The 18,828-nt window shown below is 36.9% G+C and overlaps 1 protein-coding gene across 1 annotated transcript; it reads left to right on the forward strand.

Moving 5' to 3' along the window:
- Positions 1-382: 382 nt before the first annotated feature.
- Positions 383-18,201, forward strand: slc7a11 (solute carrier family 7 member 11). Its single transcript, XM_079892764.1, has 12 exons — positions 383-754; positions 9,706-9,832; positions 10,358-10,473; positions 10,580-10,705; positions 11,444-11,543; positions 11,621-11,665; positions 11,778-11,901; positions 12,531-12,634; positions 13,555-13,651; positions 14,828-14,977; positions 16,580-16,757; positions 17,066-18,201. The coding sequence occupies exons 1-12, from the start codon at positions 469-471 to the stop codon at positions 17,119-17,121; spliced, it is 1,509 nt and encodes a 502-aa protein (XP_079748890.1). The 5' UTR covers positions 383-468; the 3' UTR covers positions 17,122-18,201.
- The last annotated feature ends 627 nt before the right edge of the window (positions 18,202-18,828 follow it).

The following is an 18,828-nucleotide window of genomic DNA, read 5'->3' on the forward strand; positions in this document are numbered from 1 at the left end:
AAGTGCAGTGAAACAAGGGCCTTTGAAAGAACTAGAGAAAACAGCAAGTGTTTAAAGTGAGCGCCAGATGCCTTTGTATGATCTGCATGTCACACGAGGAAATGTGAGAATCGGATACTACTGCTAAAGCATCATGAATCTGGGCTACACTAACCACAACAGGAAATACCTTCTTTACTCACATAATATGTAGTAAATTACAGGATAATATGAACAAAGGAATACAAAGAGTAAATGAGAGAAAAAGGGAGTGTTTGAGACACTAAAAAGGCCGATGAGAGAGAGAAAAAGAGGAGGGAGAAGCCACTTTTCATTGCATTTGTTTAGACTTGTCACAGCGTATCAGAAGTTTGCTTCACTTTGAGAACACCTTCTGCTCAGGCCTCTCATGTGCTGCTGGCAAGGGGAGGCACACTACACTGTGAGTGAGAGAGTCAATGTGTGTGTGTTTGTGAGTGAGTGAACAAGATGCCCAGAAGGACTGTGTCAGTTCCCTATCCCAACGGGGATCCGACTCCAAGTAATTTTGGAGAGAAAGACCCTCTCGAATCAAATGGAGCCCCCCACGCCGGAGCCCCCCAGGAGAAGGTGGAACTGGGGAAGAAGGTGACCCTGCTCCGAGGAATCTCTATCATCATAGGGACGATCATTGGAGCGGGAATATTCATCTCTCCGAAGGGAGTTCTGAAGAACTCTGGCAGTGTGGGAATGTCACTGGTGGTGTGGATTGCCTGTGGGATTCTCTCTCTTTTCGGTGAGTGTCACACATAACATAGCTGAACATATATGCAAACATGAGTGTGTTAACATGTGCATATGCTCTCACACACGGGCTCACATTCACATTATCTTTTTCCACACACATGATTCAGTTTTAACAAATGACCTAAATATCTCACCCACTCACCTGGTAGAGATTTCTTAGTTCTTAGTTCCTAATGTAATCAACAGTTGGATTTTAATTCGATTCTGACGAACTGTGCAGACGATTTCTTAACCGTTTGTTTGCGATTTTGAAATTGTGGCTAACAACACCACTGATGTCACAATCATTCATGATGACACACCACTTTACTCACTGAAAGGAAATGAGTGTTGTTAAAAGGAATGATGACTCCAAAATGAAAATTCTGTCATTTACTTTATTCTCATGACATTCCAAACAGGAGACATTTAGCAGGTTTCAGCTGTTCTCGGTTACACTTTTTAAGGTGTCATTGTTACAGTGTAATTATATATTTAAGTGTAACATTAATTAACTACATGTATTTACTATAGAGTTAGGGTAGGATTAGGATTTGTCAGTTGCATGTAATATGCATAATTATTACTATGGAAAGTAAATGTAACATATGTAACAGGGACACTGTAAAATAAAGTGTTACCCTGTTCTCTTCCACACAATGAAAGTGGATTGGGACAAGGGGCTGTCCAAAATGACAAAAAGGCACCATAAAAGCAAGTTTCCTGACACCATTTGTTAGCATTGTGTGAAGAACAGAGTGAAATCTAAAGGGGTCATATAATGGTACATGCACTTTTACAAGTTGATTGTACTGAAATGTGTGTTGGCAGTGCCTGTACACAACCATCATAAAATGATAAAAATCCATCCAGTGTTTTTTTTTTTTAATCTTCTTATATGTTTTCCCCCATCTCAAATCAAGCCGTTCGATTTTGTGACGTCACAAAATCGACGCCCCTCCCACTATTGTTGATTGACAGCAGCGTTTCAACACAGACCCGCCCTCGCTCGTGAGCGAGCTGACAATCATAGTCCGTGCGGACCGGCGCGGTCATTGTTGATAGCTGGAGCACTGTCTATGAGCAGAATGGCGTCTAAGCGATTGTAGTGTTCTGTTCTTGGGTGTAATAACGAACACAGCAGTCATTTTGATGTTCCTAAATCCGAACCGCTGAAGACGCAGTGGCAGAGTTTGTTTTCAAAGGGAATATTCCCCACGATCAACGTCAATGCTTTCATGTTTGCACGAATCATTTCACACACCAGACTGCTTTACAAACGAGGGTCAGTAACGTTATAAAGCTGGTTTTGCTAAGAAGCTGCTCCTGAAAAAAGGATCGGTACCAACTATTCGTGTTCCTGCTGCACCTCCAGAATAACTGAAGTGAGTGTAACGTTTTATTAACCTTTATATTAATATTTATATTCATCTTTTCAAATCACTTGCTGCACGCTTCACGATGAATGCGGCTGTTTACACTCAAGGTACATTACGGCATGTTTTCTATGTATGACGTTCTCAATATAATTCATAATCCCACGTTTATAATGAACAACGTGTTATGGTTATTGTGTTACAAACGGTGTAGGCACAGAACAGAGGGGCGGGGTGAGCAAAGCTCATTATCATTTAAAGACACATGCACTTAAACAGCGTGCTGAAAACAGAGCTGTTTTTGACCAGGTAAAATGAGTGTTTTCTTACAATACTAATGAGAATTTTTATTAAAGTATATTACAAACTTTTCATTTAGACCCTAAAGAATCATATTAGCTTGTACAAAAATGGCATTATATGACCCCTTTAAGACAGGATTTACTAAAGTCTTGACTTGAATATTCAGCTAAACTTCTCCTTTTGTATTCTACAGCAAGAAAAGAAAGTCACACAGGTTTTAAAGACATGAGGGTGAACATTGTAAATTATGGCAGAGTTCTATTTTTTTGGGTGAACTAAGGTTCATGTTGTCTGTGCACTCTCACACTTGCTTACTGTCATTTATTTTATTATAAGAGTACTGCTAGTTAAAAAAGGAGAACTGGATTATAATCACATTTGAAAATGTGTCCTATTTGAAAATTTGGCACTATGGATAAAGCTGCATTTATTCAAATAGTAGATGGAAAGCATTGTCTTGCTTAAGTTGCTCATTGTGTACATTGCACAATTATTTAGATAGCCTAAGTCAGAAAAAAAAAAAAAAAAAAAAAAAACCTTACTCAGAATATGCATTATATTACATCAAACTAAAAAGTAGCCTATTCTTTAAATTAATCATGAAATATCTGGTAACACTTTACAATAAGGTTCAATTTGTTAACACAATGATTTCCAAACATTTTTTGTTAGGCCTAAAATATTAACTTGAAATACCCCCTGAAATTTCAAGTGAATATTTCATTAATTTAAAGACTCCCTATGGTGAAAATCAAGTTTTTAATGTTGTTTAGCCTATATGTATATGTGGTGCTTTTATGCTTTAAGACAAACCATGTGCAAATACATAAGTCAACACCATTGCTGAGTATTTTCTCCTAAAAAAAAAAAAAAAGAAAGTCTCAAAAATGCAGTTTGAAATCATGGGCGTTTCTTACATCAGAAACTACCCTGTAAACAATCACGTCAACGTGCGGGCAGGCTTTAGCATATCATTAACTATGACCGCTCTGAAGCAGGGGAGTCTAAAGAGAAGCTAGGTTCTCCCGGTATATTTTTCTGTTGATATGAAAAATCATGTACATTTAGTAATATAGCGGGTGAATTATGTATATGATGTATGTAATGATGTTATGATGAACTTATATGCCTTTCTCCACTGACGTTCTAAGTTGTTAAAAGCATGTATACTGATCTTTAGAAGGCAGACTGAGATGGTGAACAGGACGAACATGTTAGCAACACATTTTTAGCTGTTTGATAGTCAAGCAAAAGGCTAATCATATTGATTACCGTTATGTGTCTGACGTTGTAAAGCGTGATAACATTGTGCAATAATATTGTTCTGCGGCAACTAAACAAAGCAAGGGTATAGAGTATTCAAACTATTTTAAGGTATGAATACATTGTTTTTTCACTGGAAAAAAAATTTAAAATGTCATTTTGGTGATCAAAGATCAGTTTTATAAGGGATAAAATGATTGACTACAGGATGACTTTAACAACACATGTACATGTTCACAGTTCTCGGATGTTGGTTAATGGTTACATGACTGACATGCAGATAAACAAAATATTTTATTTTTTGGTCACACTTTAAAATTCACACGTGATCACTAAACAGCGCAGCGAGATCCAGTGAGAAGCATTCGAATTTTGATGTCTCCGATACAAACATATCACTAGTTAAAAGCCAGATGAAACCTGTGCTAACAGCACTGTGTGTGTGTGTGCATTCTCAGCAACACTGACACTGAAAACAAGAGAAACACTGCGAAAACAATCCAGTTAGCATACTTTTCAATTCACAAATCACAAACATTTACCATAGATTTACAGTAGTAACACTACTGTAAACATGGTATTGTGGCAGAAACATGGGATATTCATATAGAATTTTATTATTATTATTTGTATTATTAACATAGACATGTATTAAATATTAAAGGAGTAATAAAATATAGGGCAAATTACAGAAACGAATGGTTAAGAGTAGAGCTCAAACTCAGAAGTAATATAAAAAATTTGTACCTATACCGACTAAGCTACTGAAAGAGATGCTTCCAGAGGTCATAGATCCTCTTCTTAATATCATTAATTCATCTTTGTCATTAGGATATGTACCAAAAACTTTTAAGTTGGCTATGATTAAACCGCTTGTTAAAAAAACGCAACTTGATCGTACAGAATTAGTCAATTACAAGCCGATCTCGAATCTACCTTTTCTGTCAAAGATACTAGAAAAGGCGGTATCCTCACAACTATGTTCCTTTTTAGAAAGAAATGGTATCTGCGAGGATTTTCAGTCAGGATTTAGACCGTACCATAGTACTGAGACAGCTCTCATTAGAGTTACAAATGATTTGCTCTTATCATCCGATCATGGTTGTATCTCGCTATTAGTGTTACTCGATCTTAGTGCTGCATTTGATACTATTGACCACAACATTCTTTTAAATAGACTCAAAATTATGTTGGCATTAGTGGAACTGCATTAGCATGGTTTAAATCATACTTATCTGACCATTATCAGTTTGTAGCAGTAAATGAAGAGATGTCTCATCAATCACAAGTTCAGTATGGCGTATCACAAGGCTCAGTACTAGGACCGTTGCTGTTCACTCTGTACATGCTACCCTTGGGAGATATCATTTGGAAGCATGGAATTAGTTTTTACTGTTATGCTGATGATACTCAGCTCTATATTTCTTCATGCCCTGACGAAACTTACCAATTCACAAAATTAACGGAATGTATAGCTGATATAAAAAATTGGATGACTAGTAATTTCCTACTACTTAATTCTGAAAAAACAGATTCTAATTATTGGACACGTAATAACCTAGAATACTGTCTAACACTTGATGGTAACACAATACTGTCTAACACTTGTCAAGTCTTCGTCGTCGGTTAGGAATCTGGGTGTGCTCTTTGATACCAATCTTTCATTTGAAAGTCACGCATCTAGTATATGTAAAACCGCATTTTTCCATCTTAAAAATATATCTAAATTACGTCATATGCTCTCATTGACAAATGCAGAACAATTAGTTCATGCGTTCAAGACATCAAGGCTAGATTATTGTAATGCTCTTATCACCCATAATAGTAATAGCATTACAATAATCTAGCCTTGCTGTCATGAACGCATGAAGTAATTGTTCTATTGTGATCTCAAAATTCCGGCCAGTTGATAATACCTAGAATATCAATATCGACTGCTGGCGGTAGATCCTTTTCCTATTTAGCACACAAATTTTGGAACAGTCTTCCTAACATTGTCCGGGAAGCAGACACACTCTGTCAGTTCAAAGCTCTTCGACCTAGCATACACATAACACATTATACAGGGTTTCCCCAGGTTTGATCACCCCAAATTTAAGACTTTTTTAAGACCTTTTTAAGACCACTTTAATGAAAATTAAGACCTACATCGCACCCATTATGCAATCGTAAAACACCAGATCAAATCCCAATAATGACTATTACTAACAAATGTTTTAATTAAAAATACATTTATTATAAAGAAAAACTCATTCAACAACACACGGCAAAGTGATGTTTTTGGTAAATATCAAACATTCATAACAATAAACAGATAAACTAACTTTTCAAATCGTCTTAGTAAAGTTTCTCAGCATTCAAATTGCTTCAACCATTGCTTCAGAGGAGTAGACAGATAGGTAAGAGAGATATAGATAGTAGGGGTGTAACGGTTCACAAAATTCACGGTTCGGTTCAATACGATACACTTGTGTCACGGTTTGGTACGTTTTCGATACAGCAAAAAGAAATAAATGCCAGAGAATTTTTTTTTTATTATTATTATTTTATTTATTAAAACTAACACACTTTGACCAATGATGGAGCTATAATAGACTCTTCTTAGGAGCATAAACAAAACAGCTCCTTGGAAAAAAATGAAATGTAACCTAATATTGTAGTAGTTATAGGCCCGGTTTCACAGACAGGGCTTAGACTAAGCCAGGATTAGACCATAGATCAATTAGGACATTTAAGTAATTTTTATAAACAAGCTTAGAAAAAAACATTACCGATGTGCATCTTAAAACTAAAAAGGCACTGATATATTTTTAAGATCAGTCAGTGCAAGTTTATTTCAGTGGAAACAGCTCAGACTTACATTTTAGTCTAGGACTAGTCTTAAGCCCTGTCTGTGAAACCAGGGGATAAGGTCTATTTTTAGTTCAGATTAACATTTGAGGGTAGCAATTGTATTCATAATGTCAAAATAAAACCAACGTAATGTTACTTGAAAGCATTATAGCCTACTATTCCTGCCAAACTTCCATGGTTGCAGTTAGTGTTAGGCTACTACAGTAAATCCATGGTGAATGTTGCTGATCTGTGGACACTGGATAGTTCATTCATGGCACAATGTTTCTTCCTGGCTTCCACGCGCTGTTTGATCCGTTAATAATAACGGAGAAATGTGAATGTTTCTCACTAGTTCTCGCAGCGATGTTATTACTTCTGTGGCGAATTCAAATGATTTATTTACTGGATCTCTTATTACCGCTGTGTAGTAACAGTGTCGCTTGATCAAGATCGGCTCGCGCTGCACTAGTCCAAACTGATAAGCGGTCCTTCAACCACACAATAACGAGTAGCCCAGTTTCGTTCCGCTTACATTATGTTTGCACATTTGATGTTGGACAATGTTGTGGTCGCGCCGGCGTCTCTTACATTATGAGCGCGCTTGCCACGCGCAACGCGCCTACATTTGAAATAATGAAATTTTGGTCGGCAGGAAAAATGGTCCAACGAACCGTTCGGTTTGAAAATGCGTACACCGAACCGAACGACACTTCCCCATGATGTCTCTCCTCTCGACTGATTGATTAGAATGTTGATCCATTGCCGCCGGCGCGAAAACCCAAACTATTGTTTGTGCATACTAGAAATTAGACGTTCTCTGACGTTACGCTAAACCCTGTTGAATTTTCACGTTGTTGTTGTTTTTTCCCCCATTTCACCTTGCGTTTGCAGCCAGGTTGACTTTGAATAAATAGGCTAGTATAATGAAATTTAAGACCTTCATTTAAAAAATTAAGACTTGGACAACGGAATTTAAGACTTTTTAAGGCCTTAATTTAGGAACATGACATTTAAGACCTTTTTAAGACTTTTAAGACCCCGCGGCTACCCTGTTATAGTTCATAATTCAATGTTAGGCTGCATAGATTAGGTCAGCCGGAACCGGGAACACTTCCCATAAATCCTGATGTACTCGTTACATCATAAGAAGGATGGCGTCTACGCTAATATTAGTCTCTCGGTTTATCCAGAGGTTTACCGCAGTCTGCCGGATCCAGGCCGTATCCAGATCTGATGAAGGACCTGCGCCTGGACGCGATGACAACGCAGTTCTGAAGTGTCAACTAATCTTTCCCCTGTGAAGGCCTCCCTTCCCTCCCTTTACCTCTCTACAGATAAAGCGTTGTCGGGATAAATCCGGATCGCGTGGCTACGCGGAAACGATACAATTCTGTATTATAAATTTTAAGGCCAGACAAGTAGTTTGTTGAGGGTTGGTTTGTAGGGAAGGACTACACGCCTGCGCACTACACGCCTGCACACATATATTCAAACGCGCATACCTATAGATTGAACTCATAATACGCATGTGCACGTCATCAGCGTTCTCACAGGTTCACATTTTTAAAGTTTGCGCAGAGAGAACTTAAGAGTTTTCTGTTAAAACGGTGTCGTGTTAGCGGCCCCTAAGTCAATAACTAATGATCGTTGCGACGGAAGTGAATCAATCAAAACTAACTTTAGCTGGACAATAACTTTATTCTAGAGCTACTATAAAGCCAAAACAATCTCTGTTACTTTAATTTCCTATTATCACTGTAAAGCTGCTTTGGAACAATCTACATAGTTAAAAGCGCTATAGAAATGAAGATGACTTGACTAAATTTTACCCTTTAAAAATTAGGTTGTTAAAAATGTACAAATGTTACTGTTTGTGTTAGTGAAAATAAGTTTACATCTGCGTCCCAACTCAAGCTACTGTCACGTGCATTTTCAAGATACCAAACATGTAGGCTAATATATATAATGAAGAAATCCAGCCCCACAGTAGTGTCCACAACATTGAATCTGGCCCACTTTATTAAGGGATGTAGAATATGGTCATGCAGAATAAGGCATTATTATGTGTTTTATAAGTACTAATAAACAGCCAACAACCTAGTAATATGCATGCTAATAAGCAACTAGTAAATAGTGAGAATTGGACTATAGATTTGGACTATATTGTATTGTATATTGTAACTATAAAGGTATACCCTTTTTTTAAGGAAGTGTTTTATTTTGATTGTTTTTATTTTAAAATCTTTTTTTTTTTTTTATTACATACTTTCATGATTTAACTATGATTAAATGAATGGCCATGATTTGGCTTTTCATCAACTCAAAAACCCAAATGTTTCTCGAACTCCACTATAAGTTTTGATATAAACACTATTTTGAACAGTAATTCATTACATTAAAAAAAAGTTCAGGTTTTACTGATATTCGGCAAGCAAGAATTTCAGGCTATGCGTGAAGAACCTGATCAGAAGGCCCCACAAATGCCTAATGTGTGTGTCCGTGCACAATAGAGGCTGATATTGTCTTACGGCGCACTTTGATGGTGAGGAGAGCGCAGTCTGACACCATGGAGGTTGATGGCTTTGTGTATGTGTCGAAGAAGAATTAGTTTGTGTATAAGAAGAGCATTGTTTGACAGTTTGTTTATTCATGTGTATACCAGGAGTCATTTCACACTTGTCAGCTTTCTTTTGTGTGCTGCAGCCCACATGCTTTGAGTAAAAGCTGAGCTGCCCATTAAAAAAAAAAAAACTGTCCATTCATCCACAATTTCTCTCAGTTGAAATCTACATTCTGATCTCTCCTGGTGGGCCTTGTATTTTAGAGCTCTCTTTACATTTACCTTTTGAATCTCACAAGTCAAGGACTGCGAATGAAGAAGGGCTTTGATTTGAACAGAGTATTCATTAAAATGTTAAAATGCACAGAACTATAAAGAGCTTGTGTTGTGTAACTGCACTCTCTGAGAGAGAACAGATGGTCTTAATGAACTGACTTAACCATGTGCCTATATATATTTGCATGTCCCTAATAGGGTTGCTTTGCAGGTGATGTGTAAATCGTGCCACCTTTCTGAATAGTTATGCCACTCGCTCTCCACGACTTGTCTTTGTCCAGCCACTGTTACCTAATTTTGCTAAAGTATAAGGTTATTCGCCTAGCTCTTCCTTTTTGTCCTTTTCAGGTGCTCTATCATATGCTGAGCTGGGTACCTGTATTAAAAAGTCTGGTGGCCATTACACGTACATTCTGGAAGCATTTGGTCCACAAGTGGCTTTTGTGCGATTGTGGGCTGACATGATTGCCATAAGGTCAGTAAATCCTTATTCATCTTCTGTCTTCATTGACAGGTCTCTGGGGCACTGCCAGAATAAACAAACAAAATCCCTTAAACGCCTCAAATAAACACAAGCAAAATCTGCCCGATGAAGGTTCTCTCTCAATATTACTGCTGGGCTCCAGTAGGCATGGAATAAAAACCAGAGATAAAGTGCCTTATGACAATGAACAAGCCGTTGTGGAGGCTCTCATGCAAAGGATCAAGGGCTGGATTCAGTCCAGGTTCATATGTAACAATCACAACACCGCCAAGAGTAACATCTGTAGATGTAGTTTAAAAGCAAACAAGCTTCACGTGAAGGAGAGCACAAAACATGTTCATGTACAAGTGAACTGTTTCACTGATTATAACAGAAAAATGCAAGAAAAGAGGTTCTATTACAATCATGATTTATCACATAGATTGTTCTACCTTACTTTGGAACAGTGTTTTACGAGAGATTACATGATGTCCAGTACAGTACACTGAGTGCTCAGAGTTAATTTTCTCATTGAAGACCTGCAGGTTTTGCTGTGACCGCTCTGGCATTTGGCCGCTATATTTTAGAGCCCATCTTCATGCCATGTGGAGTTCCTGAGACTGCCATTAAATTGGCCACAGCAATCGGATTCAGTAAGTATTTTGGCTGCTTGATTACAGTATGTATATACCATCTTTATTGCCTGGTTTATGTGTTCCATATTAATTTTGAGATATTGTATATTCCTTTTCATCGCAGCCATGGCAATGTATCTAAACAGCATGAGTGTAAGCTGGACTGCCAGAATCCAGATCTTCCTCACATTCAGCAAGCTGCTCGCATTCGCCATTATCATTGTTCCAGGATTATACCTACTCTTCAAAGGTATTTAGTTTATATTATGCTTCTGGCTTCTTGAATAAGAGTTAAATGCATGAAATGCAAATATATGTATTGATGCTGATATATAAGAACAGCATTTATTTGAAATTAAAATTATAAACATCTTTACTGACACTTCTGATCACTTAAAAAAAACATATCATACCGTCAAACATATCAAAATATATATTTTTTTAACAGCCCAAGCATACATACAGATCTAAATGGTGCATAAAACAAATTCATAAGGAAAGAATAATTAAAATAATAAATCAGCTCCATAGCAGCTATATTCCAAGTGATCAAGGTCTTAAGGCATTCCATTTCAAAATATTTCAAGGGTTCCACCTGCACTCGTGCAACGTAAACAATGACATACATCCGAGTGAATGAGACAGAGGGAATTTAGCGAGGGAATCTCATCATTTTTTAAATTAAACACAGCCAAGCTCTTCCTACTGATGTCACCTCAGGTTTCCACACTGGAAGCCCTGAGGAGACATAAACAAACCTTGCTCCTACTTACTTGAGACATCTGGGAAGATGGGTAGGTACCCAGTTTATTGGACCAGCTTGCTCCTCAGAATCACAACCTGCAAGTATGAATAATTATTTTCTACCGGGTGTTTAAGCTCCATCAACAGAAATAGGTTTGGCTCAGGGAAAACTAAAATTACAGAGAACATCAGTCTGTCTAAGCTTATCACAATGCTAATCATTTACCACTGGTTACATTTGCAGGGGAAACCAAAAACTTTGAGAATGCATTTAAGGTCAACACAGTAGACTTATCAAGACTTCCTCTGGCCTTCTACTCAGGAATGTACGCCTATGCCGGCTGGTGAGTCCACCTTTTAATTCCACACAAATCCAATAATGCTGCATGCAGTGTTTGAATAAATTGTTGGCCTCTTACAGGTTTTACTTGAATTTTGTGACTGAGGAGGTGGAGAATCCTGAGAGGTTAGTGTTATAACAAATATGATTTCTGTATGGTTTGATGTTTAATTCAGCTGTTTCTAGCATGGCAAACCAAACGGCAGTGATGACTTGGGTGTTAATTTCCATTCCCCAGGACAGTGCCTCTTGCCATCTGCATCTCCATGGTGATAGTAATGATCTGTTACACACTGATAAACGTGGCATATTACACCGTGATGTCAGCAGAAGAGCTGTTAGCCTCCAATGCCGTAGCTGTGGTGGGTCACTCCCTGTCTGCTTCTACCTCAAAACTTCTTAATTTATTAACAAATTCCAATTAAATTCAACAAATTCAATTAACACAATCCAGGATCCTATCGGTTTTTAATTGCAGCAGTAACTGGAACATTTAAGAAAGAGAGCCAGAAAAGAAAAGGATACTAGTTTTATAAACGAGTTTAAGCAATTTGCAGTAGTGCCTGTAATAGTCAACACCTTCCTCTTCCCCAAAGTAAATGTGATTACATAAAGCCAGTGGCTCTAAATGCCTGTCTGTTTCTCAGCTGGAGTAATCATATATCTCTCACAAATAACTGACAGCAACAGAATACGTGCGCAGAGATCTCCTGCTAGGCTCTGAAATACTCTAAAAGCTTTCTCATCTCGTTAGACATCTGTAATGCATTCATTTATACCCTGTTTCACTTTGCGTGTCCCTATACAAGCTCACTCTTATGGAAAATATAAAGCCTTTTTACTTCACTGATTATTCATAAACACAGACAAGTCTAAAAATTGAAGATCAATGTTGTTTTCCTATTTGTTTCACAAAATTAGTTCATCTTTCTCACTTCCATCCACTTTTCATCTCTTCCCTCTCTATCCATCTATCTGCCCTCCCCAACAGACTTTTGCAGAGAAGCTGATGGGAGACTTCTCAGTAGCAGTTCCCGTTTTTGTAGCTCTGTCTTGCTTTGGGTCCATGAATGGAAGCCTATTTGCCATCTCAAGGTGTGCATCTCAGTTTTGAGTCTCAGTTTGCCTGATTTTTTACAAGGGTCAAACACAGAGCGATAAAGGTTATAGAAAAACTAGGAAACAAGCTTAATTAATTTAGGAATATGACACAAATTCATATGAATTAGCCACCAATTCACCAAAATGTAAAATACTTTAAGGGGTAGTTCACCCAAAAATGAATATTCTGTCATTAATTACTCATCCTTATGTCATTTCAAACCCGCAAGACATTCATTCATTTTCGGAACACATATGAAGATATTTTTGATGAAATCTGAGCTTTCTGTCCCTCCATTGGGAGCAACACAATTTACACATTCTTCAATGGTTTAACCTCAATTTTATGAAGCGACGTGAGTGCTTTGTTTGCAGAAAAAAAAAAAATAATTTTTTTTACCGCTTTCTTTACAATTTTTTTTACCTGCAATTGCGTGTTATGTTGACTCAAGACCGGAAGTTGACGTGCTTTGGATAATATTATTTTGTAAATATAGGGGTAAATTATGTTTTTTTTGCGCAAACAAAGCACTTGCGTAGCTTCATAAAATTGAGGTTAAACCACTGGAGTCACATGGATTACTTTAATGATGTCTTTCCTACCGTTTTGGACCTTGAATGTGTAAATTGCATTGCTCTCAATGGAGGGACTGAAAGCTCTCTGACTCCACCAAAAATATCTTTTAAATAAATTTTATTCAAATAAATTTGTGTTCCGAAGATGAAAAAAGGTCTTATGGGTTTGGAACAACATGAGGGTGAGTAATTAATGACAGAATTTTCATTTTTGGGTGAACTAACCCTTTAAGAATTGCCATGAGAGGGTGTTGAAAATTACACCAAGTATATGAACTTTATATTATTTTTCAAATGTGGATGTTTTAAACATTTTACATTTTGTTTCTCTTCCACAGAATGTTCTATGTCGCCTCTCGAGAAGGTCAGCTTCCTGAAGTTCTCTCTATGATTCACATACGCCGACACACGCCATTACCTGCTGTGATTGTCCTGGTGAGTCATAGACACACACATGTCCCACTCAACGGTCACCTGTACTGATACTCCTGTTCAGCTGAGCAAAACCGTTTGCAGCTATTTTGAAAGCTTCAAAATAAAAACATATTACTTATGAAACTGACTTTTGTATGTGTTCCTAAAAGGAAAAAAAATAAATAAAATAAATATACTAATAAAAAATACAAAATGTTACAATTTTTTTTTTAAATAATAATAATAATAATAATAATTAAAGCTGCAAGCAGCATTTATCGGGGTTCAAGCAATTAAGGCCTTTAAGGCCTTTAAGCACAAAAGCATCAAAAGTTATTAACTTTTATTTAGCAAGCATGTAACCACTGACATAATAGTTGGAAAACACCATTTACAGCCAATACAGGCAATATACCATAGGAAATATATGGTTTTAAAGCTTTTTAACAGTTATAGCGCCACCTATGGTCCGATCTCCATAACATTTTGCATGCTTCTTTATGATGTTATGTCACATATGCTCACCAATTTTTGTAAAGTTCTGGAATTTATAGGCTTTTTAGTGTATTTTGCCACGCCCATTTTATAAATGACCCTATTACAGCCATCCAAATGCAAAAGTTTAACTTTTTTTCGATAATTATTGAGTCCTAGACTGGTCTGGTTCCGATCGGGCGAAAAACCAGGGACTAGTTCGCAAAAGTTGGTTTTGGACAAAATGCGACATAGCAGAACATTTTTCCTGCATAAATCAAATTTGGAGATAGCCATTTTGTCTGCCTTGAGCCAGGGATCACAGTGGTGTAAAGGCACTTGAGTCTAGGTCAAACGGCCTAAGAGTTGTGAGCGATTTTGTACTTTTGGTTGCTGTAGCGCCACCTATGGGCCAATCGGGGTCATACTCTGATAGGTTGTCCCCAAATTGCATGATGCGTTTTACGAATCCTTACAATTACAACAGGGTTTCAGCATTTCATGCTTGAACCCCTAATAATAATAATGTGTATATATATTTACACTGTATATAAAATATTCAAAAGTACTATTAATATTATTAAAAACATAATAACTGACTAACTAACTGACATATGCATAAACATTAACTCGCATCAATTATATAACATATAACTTTTAATTTACTATATCAGTAATTTTCATGCCTGCACACCTATCTAAAAGCGCTCATCTTTCTTTCAGTATCCGATCACACTACTGATCCTCTTCCTAGGGGACATCTACAGCCTGCTGAACTTCATGAGCTTCCTACGCTGGTTCTTTATCGGGGTGGCAGTGGTCGGCCTCATCTACATGCGATTCACACGCCCTGATATGCCACGACCTTTTAAGGTGACCCTTTTTTTTCTGTTCAGGCAGCCTGTTACCTCATGTCTAACGCATCTCTAATGCAAATTATTAGTTAAATATCTAGCGGTTAAGAAAATACGGTAGATTTAATTCTAAGGTGTAGGTTAGCAGAGATGAGGCAAGATTTGGAAAGCTATTGAGATCTCAGTTGTACTCTGTCACTTTGTTATGTTGTCCACTATTGCTTCAGGGTGCCTTTTTCTGGGATTGGTCAACTGGTAGTTACTAACTGTCGAATATATTGTGAAATAACCATGAACAAAATCATATCAAAATCAAGACATTTTTTGATCCATGAGGAACCGCTCTCTTTTATGTCTTATATAAGTATTTATATGGTATAAACATGAAATTTAAATTCATGATATGGCCATGGATCCTTTTAGATATAACTGAAGATTTTATAGATATCGCTGACAGTGGTCAAAACATGTTGTTTAAAGTGTCCCTATTATGGTTTTTCAAATATTCCTTTCATGCAGTGTGTAATATAGCTGTTTGTGAATTTAAACGTTCTGCAAACTTCTAAAGTCGAAAGTGCACAATAAATATATTGTCTCCCAAAAGAAAGAATCGACTCAGGACCGCCTAAATGAGTCGTCTATAAATCGAATCCCACTGCGTTCCGGTTCTACGTCACTAGAAAAGACATTTGCATAATGTTGTACTGTACGTTGTCCGCTTGCGAACAACTTGTCCCGCCCTCAAACATGACATTTTACTGATGACGGCTACTCAAATCTCGTTCAACGCGGGATTCGTAAAACACTTGCTCTGGAAAGATGGGTAGGTACCCAGTTTATTGGACCAGCTTGCTCCTCAGACTCACAACCTGCAAGTATGAATAATTATTTTCTACCGGGTGTTTAAAATACGTAATTTTGTTTTATATTTTATATTGTGTAAGTTTCCGGCTAACCGGCTAACTCATGTTATTACTGTCTTACTGAAATAGTTCTACAAAATAGCTGTGGGCCAACTATTACCTAAAACTGTGTCTATTAATGTGTCTATTAATGCAAACTGACTGTCAAGCTTCTGACAAGTGCTGTAAGCGGTTGGCCAATCAGAGCAGAGCAGGCTCACGGAAAGGAGCTTAGAGAGACTGATTTATCCGACAAGTCGTTTGAGAATCATTGAAAAATGTGGTGGTGATGTACAATGTATATAATGAGAAAATGAAAGTGTTTTTTGACCTTTGATGCATGTAAACCTGTTGTAGGAGACCTCCAAAACTAAATTAGAAACCTTTAAAATAGCATAATTGGGGCACTTTAAAGGAAATTAAAATTCACACTCAAGACGCTCCAAACCCATTTGATTGTCTTCTGCAAAACACAATCTGTACAGGTCAAAATAAACAGGTGTACTCTTCAAAAAGGGAACAAAAGCACCATAAAAATTATGAAAGTGGCCTACTCACTATATTCCAAGTCTTCTAAAGTCATATGATTTGAGGAACAGGCTTATATTTATACAGTACAGTCTCAACTGAAAAACACATGAAGTTTATTGCTCTTTCCAAACTCTATAGAACACCATACTTTTAATATCTAGTTATCTCTGTATTTTTCTCTTTCACAGGTCCCTATTATAATCCCTGCTGTTTTCTCCATCACCTGTTTCTTCATGGTCTTCTTTTCTCTATATTCGGATCCAATTAATACTGGGATTGGCTTTGCCATCTCTCTCACTGGCATCCCTGCATACTACATATTCATCTACACCGAAAGAAAACCCAAATGGTTCCAGAAATTGTCAGGTCAGAGGTTACATAAATGCAAATGGCAAAAGGCAACAGTGTAAAACTTCTGATTTAGCTTGAAAGTCATTTTTTGTCTAGTTACTCATGAATGATTATTATAATGACTTTTTATTATATAACTGGTTTTAAACTCTTGGAAATATATTTTCTGGAAATTAATAAAAAGAACCTTATTATGCACAAACAATGGACCATATGGAAATTTATTCCATATCATATCACCTAGAATATGGTCATTTCATAAAACATATGCTAATAATTAGTGAAGTTGGCTTATTAATGTTTGTTTCCCTTGTGTTTTTCAGACTCCGTGAACAGATCACTACAGATCATCCTACAGGTGGTTCCTGCAGAGCACTGACCTTTATCCTTTTTTCTCTTTGCATGTATGTTTGGCTGTGTCTGTACAGTATCTGTAGTACTGTAGTTCTCAACTGGTGATGGGTCACGACCAAAGTCTGTTCTGATTGACAGCAGGGAGAAAACAATACTAAATCCAAATAATAAAATCAACTGAAGCAAAGCCAGTGGAGACCTATTTCAGTACATCCAAAAATGAGCAAAAACAAATCTCTGAAATGTCTCTGCCTCGGTCCACCTGAGAAAGAGATACAACACTGTCATTTCAACATATTCATCTTCCAATGCTGTGAAGAACCTAACGTGACTGACATAAAGTCCATGCATATCACCTGTGGTGTTTTAGAACCATGGCCACACATTCAATTTGCACTGCTATATCTTTATACACGTCAGTGTCACAGACGCCATAAGTGATTCCACTCCATGAGGGGTGACTCAGACAGGGATTTGGACATAATGTTACACTCTCCTCAATGGCTGAGGCATTTGAAATTCTGTTATACTGACATGACTGTACATGCAAACACTGAATAATGACTTCTTGTAGGGTCTTGTCTGACCAATAGATTACTTAGGACATATCACATACACTACAGTGATATTTCTGTATTACGCTACTGGATAATCTGGTATTTTTATTGCCTATAGTGCTGTTTTATTGTACCATGCAGGAAAACTCTACAGTGCACTAATTTATGTTGATTATTGCTCCAGAATTGCCTTTTAACCATTTGACAACTTAAATGCCCAATTCAGCTTGAAAATGTATTGTATTTATAATCAGTTTATTCCCAAATGAATCGCCAGTAATGATTTTGCACATTAACATTGTGTTTGAATACTGAATCACACACATATATAGTAGGACACCTGCCTACTGATTATGTCTGTATTCAATTAAATCAGTATTATGTTATACTATTATGACTGTTTTAGATAATTCTACATTGACTGGTATATTTTTGTACGCATATTTTGTAAAACTATACTGACTGCTACAGTAGAAACAACTTTTGTAAGGCTACGAGCAAACTTTGTATGACCAATTCTACCACATTAAATAAATCTATTTCCCTTTACCTCTGCTATTTTTTCAGAAAATGTTTCCATGATGTTGTTTTATATATATATATATTATATATATATATATATATATATATATATATATATATATATATATATATATATACACACACACACATACATACTGTACATACACGTATGTGCGTACAAAATTTATTCTGCATATTAATCAATAGAGTTTAGGTGTAAAACTGCTCAATACATTGAGTCAAAATTTAACATGAGCAGTTCTTCCCAGCAAGAATTACAATCAAATCCCATTCAAAAACTCAGAAAGTGGTAATCTAGACCCTACGGTGTCCTGACATAACCTGACAGTGGTAAGAACGTATTGGTGAATAGTGGGCCGTAGATTGGACATGACAGGAAATATAATGTTGAAAGCAGAAAATGTGTTCTTTTCACACTGTGAGGATTTTGATCAATGAACAGGTTTCACTTCACAGAATCTACTGTTGTAGAAAGAGACCAGTCAATGAAATAACAGTAGACATGTAAAACCCAACACACAGTGTTTGTGTGTGGGTAGATTGTTGGCATTGGAAGGGATCTAGGAGCAGAATGATTGATCCATTCCACTAGAATGATTGCATTACTCCTCTAATACCTCAACCGCTTACAG

Source organism: Squalius cephalus (assembly GCF_949319135.1).
Source record: "Squalius cephalus genome assembly, chromosome: 14".
NCBI classification, from domain to species: Eukaryota; Metazoa; Chordata; class Actinopteri; order Cypriniformes; family Leuciscidae; genus Squalius; species Squalius cephalus.

What these genes read in the sequence shown, in the direction of transcription:
- slc7a11 (XM_079892764.1), top strand. Translation starts at nt 469, where the DNA reads ATGCCCAGAAGGACTGTGTCAGTTCCCTATCCCAACGGGGATCCGACT. An exon ending in GCTGACATGATTGCCATAAG is followed by an intron (nt 9,833 to 10,357) that starts GTCAGTAAATCC and finishes TTCTCATTGAAG; the next exon opens with ACCTGCAGGTTTTGCTGTGA. An exon ending in TACCTGCTGTGATTGTCCTG is followed by an intron (nt 13,652 to 14,827) that starts GTGAGTCATAGA and finishes TCTTTCTTTCAG; the next exon opens with TATCCGATCACACTACTGAT.